Source organism: Bison bison, unplaced genomic scaffold, assembly GCF_000754665.1.
Source record: "Bison bison bison isolate TAMUID 2011002044 unplaced genomic scaffold, Bison_UMD1.0 scf7180017864184, whole genome shotgun sequence".
Classification (NCBI taxonomy): domain Eukaryota; kingdom Metazoa; phylum Chordata; class Mammalia; order Artiodactyla; family Bovidae; genus Bison; species Bison bison.
Window position 1 is genome coordinate 793,183 of NW_011494756.1, and position 10,559 is coordinate 803,741.

The 10,559-nt window shown below is 46.1% G+C and overlaps 1 protein-coding gene across 1 annotated transcript in view; it reads left to right on the plus strand.

Moving 5' to 3' along the window:
* Window positions 1–10,559, plus strand: part of EFCAB6 (EF-hand calcium binding domain 6) — a 255,659-nt gene that overhangs the window by 175,185 nt on the left and 69,915 nt on the right. Inside the window, exon 21 of the mRNA XM_010843633.1 lies at window positions 10,016–10,112. Coding sequence (XP_010841935.1) covers window positions 10,016–10,112 — 97 coding nt within the window. The remainder of the gene's footprint in view (window positions 1–10,015; window positions 10,113–10,559) is intronic.

Genomic DNA, 10,559 nt, shown 5'->3' on the forward strand with positions numbered 1-10,559 from the left:
AGCAGCACCAGCCTAGCCTACACAGTAGTGAATTAATCATTATAAAATCTGTATGGCATACAGTGCCTGTGTGCATACATGCTCAGTCATGTCCAATTCTTTTGCCAGCCCAGAGTCTTCAGCCCACCCAGCTCCTCTGCCCATGGAATTTTCCAGGCAAGAATACTGGAGTGGGTTGCCATTTCCTCCTCCAGGGGATCTTCCCAACCTGGGGATCAAATTCATGTCTCCTGTATCTCCTGCATTGGCAGGCGTATTCTTAACCACTGAGCCACCTGCAGAGCCATGGTATACAATATTACACTCATATTCAAAATGCAGTATTGGAATCATCGTTACTCTAAAAAACAAAAAAACAACCCTTACCTGTGATGATAGACAATTTCTCCAATATGAGAGAGAGAGGGGGCAAGAGAGGGAGAGACATACTACATGGTAATGTAATTCTTTGAAAGTAAAGTTATAAATCAGGAAGAAAATTAAGGCATTAACTTTATATTAAATATCACCTTATGTCTATGTAAGGATAGACTAGTGTCTACAAATATTTTATGCATTTATAACATACCTTTTTCTTAAATTTTTTCAATATTTCTAGGCTGTGTGGCTCATCTGTGAGTTTTTTCAAGTTGTCACAAATCCCCCCAAAATTTTCCAATGTATTAATTGAAAAGATTGGCATATAAGTTGACTTGTGCAGTCCAAACCTGTGTGGGGTAAAGGTCAACTGTAGTTTGTCCTTCATTTTTATTTTCTTAAGCTAATAACTCAGATTTTTATTTGAATTATTTCTTAACGCTGTCAGTTTTCTCATAGGTATTGATTGAGCTGCATTTCACAAATTTGGACAAGTTGTAGTTTTTATTTTCACTCAGTTCAAAATATTTTCTAATTTCCCTTTAGAGTGTTTATTGAAACCATGGATTATTTAGAAGGATGTTTTTTCTTCAAAATATTTCCATGGTTTCCAGCTGTTTGTTATTGATTTCTAATCTAATTCTGTTAAGTTTAGATAGCATACTTTGTATGATTTTAATTATTTTAAATTTGTTAAGGTTCATTTTATAACCCTAGAAATGGTCTATCTTGGTGAATGTGCTGTGCTTAGTCACTCAGTCATGGCTGATTCTTTGCGACCCCTTACGACTGTAGCCCTCCAGGCTCCTCTTCCATGGGGATTCTCCAGGCAAGAATACTGGAGTGGGTTGCCATGTCCTCCTCCATGGGATCTTCCCAACCCAGGGATGGAACCCAGGTCCCCTGCATTGCAGGCAGACTCTTTATCCCATGTGTACTTGAAAATAATGTGTATTTGGCGGTTGCTGGGTGGAGTGTTCTATAAATGTCAATTAGATCAAGTTAGTTATAAGTGTTCAGATTCTTGCTTAGTTTCTATTAGTTCTACCAGTTACCAAGAGGGGAGTGCTCATGTTTCCAATGATAATTTTGCATTTGTCTATTTCTCCTTCTGTTTTTAATCCATTTATGCTTCATGTATTTCAAAACTCTGAGAAAAATGTATGTTTATATTCACCATTTCTGCACCTCTTCTTTTATTTCTGAAGTTCCAATTTTCTCTCTGCTGCCATTTTCCTTCCCCTGAAGAATTTCCATTAGTCACTCAGTCGTGTCTGACTCTTTGTGACCCCATGGACTGCAGCCCACCAGGCTCCTCCATCCATGAGATTCTCCAGGCAAGAATACTGGAGTGGGTTGCCATTTCCTTCTCCAATTAGCAAGTCTACTGGAGACAAATCTTAGTTTTCCTTCATTGATAATATCTTTATTGTTCTTTCATTCCTAACAGTTTTTTTTCCTGAATATAAAATTATAAGTTGACAATTCTTCTGTTAAAGCACTTGAAAAATGTTGTTCCATTGTCTTTTGGCCCCTACAGTTTGTGAGGAAAAATCTACAGTCACTCAAATGGTCTTCCCTCCATGGTGGTTTAGTCACTGAGTCATGTCCGACTCTTTTGTGACCCCACGGATTGTAGCCCACCAGACTCCTCTGTCCATGGGATTTCCTAAACAAGAGTACTGGAGTGGGTTGCCATTTCCTTCTCCAGGGGATCTTCCCGACCCAGGGATCAAACTCGAGTCTCCTGCATTGCAGGCAGATTCTTTATGGACTGAGCCACCAGGGAAGCCCTCTATAAATGTGTCATTTTTCTTAAGTTGCTTTCAGGATTTTTTCTTTATCTTTAGTTGTCAGTAGTTTTAGTATGTGGAGTGTTCTTGCCTGGAGAATCCCAGGGATGGAGGAGCCTGGAAGACTGCGGTCTATGGGGCCACACAGAGCCGGACACGACTGAAGTGACTCAGCAGCAGCAGCAGCAGCGTGAGGGCTTCCCGGGCGGCGCTGGTGGTCAGGAACCCGCCTGCCGACGCAGGAGACGCGAGAGACTCGGGTCGATCCCTGGGTCGGGAAGACCCCCTGGAGGAGGGCGTGGTGTGTTTGAGCATGATTTTCTTTGAGTTTATCTTTTTTGAGGTTTGCTCAACTTCCTGAATCTGTAAATTTATGTTTTCCCATCAAATTTGAGCAGGTTTCAGCTACTATTTCCCGAAATTTTAAACTTTTTTTGGTACCAGTCTTCTTCTGTTCTCCTTTCAGTACTCTGGTGACCTGGATATTAGATCCTCTGCTTTTGTATCACAGGTCTCTGTATCTTAGTCCCTGGAGAGATTCTTTTCTTCCCCTCTGTTGATCAGATTATTTCTAGTCATCTGTTTTCAAGTTCACTGACTGTCACTGCTGGCTCTGTCATCTTCATTGAGCCAGTCCAGTGACAATTTTATTTCAGTTGTTGTATTTTTCAGTTCTAAAGTTTCCACTTGGTTCTTTTGCTTTTTTTTTTTTTTAACTGCTATTTCTTTGCTCTGAACTTATGTCTTTCCATTTATTTTAAGAATGTGTACTCTTACCTCATGATTATAATAGCTGCTTTAAAATATGGTATTTTCAACATCTAGGTCATCTTGGAGTTGGTGCTTGTTTGTCTTTTATCTTGAAAATTGTTGGCATTTTCCTGGTCCTTCGCATACCGAGTAATTTGGGACTGTATTGTGGATCTCTTTAATGTTCTATTGTGACACTCTGTTCCTGTTAAAATCCTTGGTGGTGTGTTGGTTGATTGATTTTCAAAGCAGGCGATCAGTCCAGCTAGTTTCAGAGTGCATGTCCTGACCTGCCCTCTGTGGTTTCAACGTCAGTTTATTTTTCAGGGCCGTTGCAGCTCTATCAGGGCAGCCCATGAAGGCAGTTCCCAGGAGCCAGTCCTAACTACACTTAGTCAGCTTCTCAACGCTTTCACTGGGCTGCTGTGGGTCAGTTTCACTTGTGCACACGCTCCGACGTGGAACTCCATGGATCTGAGCTTCCCTTTCTCTAGCTCTCTCCTCTCTGTGATTTCTTCCCACCCTCCCCAGCAGTCAGCAACCCGCTTTTTTGGTCTTGTGGTTGGAAAATCTTAGGTTTTAGTCTCTCTGTGCTGTTGAGTGCTTCTCATGACTGGGTCCCCCTCCAGGACAACATAGTGAAAGAGAAAAGGAGAAGGATAATAATGTGGATTTCTCCAATCCTCTTTGAACACAGGGACCCCTTTCACCTTCCCCTCTGGTTTGAGAGAAGACTTTCAATTTGGGGTACCTCCTTGGCCAGTACCATTGCTTGGCATAGAAGTGCGGTTTTGTAACCGGGCTTGCTTCCCTTGTGTCTCAGCCGGTAAAGAATCCGCCGGCAATGAGGGAGACCTGGGTTCAATCCCTGGGTCGGGAACATCCCCTGGAGAAGGCAAAGGCTCCCCACTCCAGTATTCTGGCCTGGAGAATTCCATGGACTGGATAGTCCGTGGGATTGCAAAGAGTCAGACACAACTGAACGACTTCCACTTTCTCTTGCCTCAGATCAGGAATGGAACAGTAAGAAGTGGCAAGAAGGGGGAGGATTCCCTCATGTCCTTTGCACTTCAGGGGCTTGCCTTCCTAATTCTTTGGTCAGAAAAACAGGCTCTCTTTTGAGGCTTTTTCTGTCCACATCCAATGCACAACTGCACAATTAGAACTGTCTTTAAGCAGCCCTTAAACTGGAAATAGGAGGGAAAAAGCTGTGAAACTCACCACCGCATAAGTCGGTCTTCAAGTTTTGATCCCGCCAGCCACCAGTATCCTATTACTTACTTTTGGGTGTCCTCAGAGAGTTACTTTTTGTATTCTGTCCAGAGTTGTAATCAGTGGGAGAGAGAGGGTGAAGTAGACGTGCCTGCTCCATTCTCCCTGGGACATCTCAGGACTCTGACCCTGCCTGGAATGTTGTTCCCCAGGATTGCACAGCACCTTCTCATCACTCAGGCCTTGGGGAGCTGCTGTCTGGCCTTCTTGGCTAAAGTGGCCCCGACCCCACGCTAGTCCCTCATTCTCAGTCACATTCAGTATCTGAAGTTACCTGACTGACTTATTTTTCCAAGTGTTTGCTATACGTTCCCGCCATCAGAGCGTGAGCTCCTTGTGGACGTGGATTCTGTGTGCCTTGCTCGTCACTGTGTTTGTAGGACCCAGGGCAGCAGATGGGAAGAGTTTGTGACTGGTGGACTGGTTGATAGGAAGGCTAGGTCTGCCTGTCAAGATCTAAAAGGGCAGGCCATAGGAGAGGAAAAGGCCATGGAAAAACCTTCCAATCTCTCCAGAGGAGACAAGGATATAAAACGGAACAGAGAAGAAATGAATGGGAAATCAGTCGGAGTCCCTGGTTTGAGCATGAGTCACTAAGAAAAATAACCAAGCCTCATAGCCCAATAAAGAAATCAGGGTGTTTTGGATGTGTGTTTAGACAGTGGGATCATTTTGGTAGTGAGTTGACTTTGCAGAGACAGAACAGGCCTCTCAGGACCTCCATCCTTTTTGGGGTAAGTCCAGGTGAGCCCGCTGGGGTCGGGTGAAGTCTAACGGTGAGGGCAGGGGACTGTGTGTCATTAGGACCTACAGTCCTTTAAGCAATAGTTGTGAAAACGCAACGTAATCCACCTAACCTTCCAAAACCTTAGTGGTAAAGTAGCATTGCAAGATCAAATGGCTTAATCCTAAAGGAAATCAACCGTGAATATTCATTGGAAGAACTGATGCTGAAGCTGAAGCTCCAATACTTTGGCCACCTGATGTGAAGAGCGGACTCATTGGAAAAGACCCTGAACGCTGGGAAGGTTTGAAGGCAGGAGGAGAAGGGGGCAGAAGTGAAGAGCGGACTCGTTGGAAAAGACCCTGACGCTGGGGAGGTTTGAAGGCAGGAGGAGAAGGGGGCGGAAGTGAAGAGCGGACTCGTTGGAAAAGACCCTGACGCTGGGAAGGTTTGAAGGCAGGAGGAGAAGGGGGCGAAAGAGGATGAGATGTTTAGATAGTATCACCGACTCAATGGACACGAGTTTGAACGAACTCTGGGAGATACTGGAGGATGGAGGAGCCTGGTGTGCTGCAGTCCATGGGGTTGCAAAGGGCCAGTGACTGAACAACGACAAAAACAAAGTAGCAGTAGAGGACTAGACTGGCTGACCTCTGGATCCCTTTCCAGCCTTGAAATTCCATGATTCTGTGAAGTCCGGTAGGCAGTTGGAGAGAGATGGAACAGGGAAGCAGGTGAGGTTGCCGTGCCAGTGACACAGAGGCATGGACGAACAGCAGCAGGCAGTGGCCGGGGGCAGGAACAGGGACGGCTTCTCAGACGGTAGATGAGCTTTGAGGGGAAGGAGGGAGGAGGCTCGGGGGGCAGGTGGAGAGGGAGATGCACTCGCTGGGGGCACATGTTCGCCAGGTGGTGGGTGTTCCAACGCACGCTGTGATTTAAAGAGCAGTGCCGTGAAGGGGACGAGAGTGGGAGAGACGGTCAGCAGTGCCATGTGTCAGTACCAGGACTCCCGGGCTTGGCGATGTAGAAGCCACAGTTCACCTGTGTACCCCACAAGCTGGCAGCTGCCAGAAGAGGAACGCAAGGGGGCCCAGCCTCACGTGGTCCTTCTCAGCAGGAGGAGGGAGAAGACTCCGCCCAGCCACTGCCAGTCCTCTGCACCTGCCCGCTGAGCGGGGGTGAGAACTCTTGTCTGCCAGTCCACAGGGGGTCAAAGTCTATGTAATTCACCAAAGAAGCGCTGCTCTGAATAAGACCCTTTCCAAGTGACACAGAGGTCAACAGCCCAGTGTGGGCTTCTGGGGTGACGAGGGCCACCGTGGTCTCGGTGACCAGTAGGTACAGAGTGCTGTCATCAGGGAACCTGGGGGCGGACCTGGACAGCTGAGACTAGCAGCAGAGTTTCTCAGGATTTAGAGGAGAAACCTCGTAAAGAGCAAATGGTCACTGCTTAATTTGTTGGCTCCAGTGCCATACCCTGCTGTCTGCGTTTTTTTTAAATTGTGTTTAGTTATATTTTTATATTTTGGTCTCAGGGGAGGGCTTCCATTGTAGCTCAGTCGGTAAAGAATCTGCCTGCAATGCAGGAGACCTGGGTTTGATTCCTGGGTCAGCAAGATCCCTGGAGAAGGAAATGGCAACCCACTCCAGTGTTCTTGCCTGGAGAATCCCATGGACAGAGGAGCCTAGAGGGTTCCCAGTCCATGGGGTCGCAAGAATCAGACACGACTTAGCGACTAAACCATTACTTACTACTCTTTGGCTGCACTGGGTCTTCACTGCTGTGTGCAGGCTTTCTCTAGTTGTGGCAAGCGGGCGGCTCCTCTCTAGCTGTGGTGTGCAGTCTTCTCACCGGGGTGGCTTCTCTCGTTGCGGAGCATGGGCCCCAGGCACACGGGCTTCGGTAGTTGCAGCACACGGGCTCAGTGGTTGTGGCTTGTGGGCTTAGTTGCCAGGAAGATGTGGAATCTTCTTGGACCAGGGGTTGAACCCATGACTCCCTTTATTGGCAGGCAGATTATCAGCCACTGGGCCACCAGGGAAGTCTTCTGCTGTCTGCTCTAAATGTAGGACGGGACCGGGATGTCCCAGGAGAACTTTCCCTAGAGATGGCAGCTGCAGGCCTCACTCACCCCAACCTTGCACTGGGCTGGACACTCCAGCGGTGCTGGCAGAACTGAGCTCGTTGAAGTGAGATACAAATTGCTGAGGTCCAGCCCCGGCTGATCCAGGGTATTCAAAGACGAGACGGCTTCGGCGAGTTCACTGGATACAATAGCTTTATTTAAATATTCATCAAAGATATAAAGAGTAATAGAATGAGGATAGCTCAGTAGGAAAATTCAGCAGAGAAAAGAGGCTGAGTAGCTTGGTTTACACGGAAAATCAATATAACCTGTGACATCAGGTTAGCTCTGACCACGGAGGCCGCAGGCACCCTCTCGAATAGCGGAAGGTGCCCCACCTTAGGCACCTTCTCGAGTGGTCTTAGAAGCCCAGGCAAATAAATGGTCGCAGAGGACCTCTGCACTCCAGATGGAGACTCAGCCAGAATGTGAACAGAAAGAATGACATGGGGAGACAAAGCTTTGGTGAGTAAGGCCGACAGCTTTATTTTCAACAGGGGCTTTTATACCCTAAGTTGCACATAGAGGATAATAGGGGATGTGAAATCATACAAAGTCAGCAGTCTTTGATCCTTATCGAAACCAGGGTTTCTTTTCTGCAAACTTATCTTATACAAATGGTTTAGGTGATTTACATCATCTTCTGGCCAGAAGGCCTATTAACATTTTATGACTCTTGACAAAGGTTTGTCAACCATAACACTTATTTTCTCTAAGAGTAATTATTTTAAGGTTTGGCGCCATCCTCCAAAGGTGTTAGATAAAGTTGCATTCCTATAGGGCAGAGGTGCAGTGGGTTTACAACAAAGGAAAGAATTTATTGCCTTAAGGGTCTAAAGTTGCTAGCACCAAGGCCACTACTTATTTTTTCTACATACCAACTATATTAATTAATACACATTCAAGGATACAATACAGGGGATGTGGAAACTTTGCAGCAAGCATTGGCTCATCAATGAAATCCTTTACTAGGTTTATTCTGACAGTTTCTAACTCTCTGAGAGGCTCTAAGCTATTTGAATATCTTAAGCTTCCCGTGCCTCTCGAGGCTGGGAGACTGTAAACAATCGTATGCATAGCTGTAGGAGTCCGGGTAAACTTGTCAGGTGAGTTAGAGAGCTATCTGAGGGGTTTGGATTTAAACATTCTTAATGCCCAGGAACTTTATCAACTGGAGCTGTAAGTTAACTCTTTATCACAGAGCGAGATGGTGGTGGGGGACAGCCCCCAGTAAAGTCAGAGGTGAGAGCACAAAGCAGTAAAGTAGGCAGACTCTGGTTTTTGGGGGTAGATGCTCGAGAATATCCAGGGGGACTCCTGAGGCTCAATCCCGCCTTTGCGTATGTCGAGCCTCCTTCCTCATGACCTTTGCCACTGATGGCGGTCCTCACGCCGGCTCCCGGCAACAAATGTTAAGTGAAAAGAAGATCCTCCACGCATAAAACCATGGTGGCCCTCTCACCTCTGTGAACTGAGCCACCTAATGGGTCCTTTCCTCTGAGGACTGACGTTAGAGGAGCTGCCAAAGCTGTGGCTTCAGCTGGAATGAAAATGATGAGAAAGGCTCGCCTCCAGCCTGGGAGGCCCCTGAGCTGAGGGGCCAGGCTTTCCGGAACTGGCTGTGTGATTTCAGCAGGCTGTTTCACCTTTCCAAAGCCCAGCGTCCCCGTTTGCAAAGTGGGGTGACGATGCCAACATTTCTGGGAAATCCGTGTGGCAAGTGACCAGCAGCTGCAGCCCGACTGGAGCTCGTGGGGGTCATGGTTACCCTAGAAATCACGTCCACCCCACCCGGCGTCATATACACGTCATATACAGAGCCGCAGAGCGGCACGGATCACATAAACCTTTGCTGCATTTTTTTCTTTAGACTTCTTTCCTCACAAGCATCTCACCTGCTGGAACATGAATTATACTTCTCTCAAAGGGTGACCTGGGGGACTTCCCTGGTTAAGACTCCACGCTTCCAGTGCAGGGGGCATGGTTTCCATTCCTGGGTCAGGAAGATTCCCTAGAGAAGTAAATGGCAACCCACTCCAGTATTCTTGCCTGGGAAATCCCATGGACAGAGGAGCCTGGCGGGCTACAATCCATGGGGCACAAAGAGTCAGACGGGATTTAGCAACTCAACGACACCAGGGGGCTAAGATCCTGAGTATTGCACGAGACGACCAAAAAATGAAAAAGTAAAGGGCAACGTGGGGCTTTTTTGCTGTCCTCTTCCTGGTTTTCCGGGCTCCTTTGGGGAGAAATTCCTGTGAAGGTCCCTGTGGGGCTTGCTCACTCACCCTCAGGCAAGACACCCCGATCACCCACATGCCCATGAGTGAACAAGGATCCAAGCAGGGCAGCCTCAGAGATAGAAGTGGCAAAAGGTTTTATAGGATCTGCTCCCCAAATTTGTTGTAGTGAGTGGAAGAGTCCAGGGCATCCCAAATTCCTTCAGCCACAGTCTTCACTGCACTTCGTGTGCCTAACCACAGTCTTTTTTGAAAGTGTCTTCGGCGCCCACCTTTCTGTGAGTAAATAGAATTTTGATCATTTTGTATTCCACAGACTCAACCTTTGAGCATGAGCTGAGACCAAATCTGTAGGTCATGTTCCCCTAGGGTTCTCAGACTGTTTGCTTTGGTCCGAGTTATCACACCCACTTGTACATTCAGAAATAAAAGTTTTTGGTTTTTCATCCAAAGACAGTGTTGTGCTGTGTTTTCTTATCCCTCTGGGAATAAACGAACCCTTTTTGTTTTGTGAACCGCTGGAAAATTTGAACAGCATTTATCTGGAAATAAGCAAGGACTCCTAACTAAATTTAAGATTTCCCTAACTAGGGAAGTAAGACTGTATTTTAAGAATTAAGTTAGACCAGATGTGAAATAGCAGACTTTTATAGTACCTTTGTCACGAATGGGAGTAGGGGAACCCCTTGGGAGATTAATGAGTCTTTTAAATTGAAACAGAATTATTTATAATTTTTTTTTTCTCTTAAGACCAAAACAGAAGGTTGCAGATTCAGAACTAGCTTGTGAACAGGCGCATCAGTACCTTGTCACCAAAGCAAAAACCAGATGGTCAGACTTGTCGAAGGTGAGAAAGCGATTGTTTCCTTAAAAGGGAAGGGCAGCTATTTCAGTGTTCCAAGGTCATTGGGATGATGGAGCTGTTTTGATCCAGTCACTGAGATGGGAAAGCAACTTTTTATACCAATATAGTGCCTCCTTTGATTCTTAAAATACTTTTTCAAAATAAATTCTCACATTCAAGGTCAATTTTGTCTTTAGGGAAAAAAAAAAGTGATTTTAGGAATTACATGGACTGAAATTCCTGGCTTTATCTCAGGTTTGATATGAATTAAAAATTTTAATGAAGCAATGTAAGATGCTATCATATTTCTTTTTACACAGTTATAAAGTGTTAGTCACTCAGTTTTGTCTGACTCTTTATGACCCCATGGAGTGTAGCCCGCCAGGCTCCTCTGTCCATGGAATTCTCCAGGCAAGAATACTGGAGTGGGTAACCATTCTCTTCTCCAGG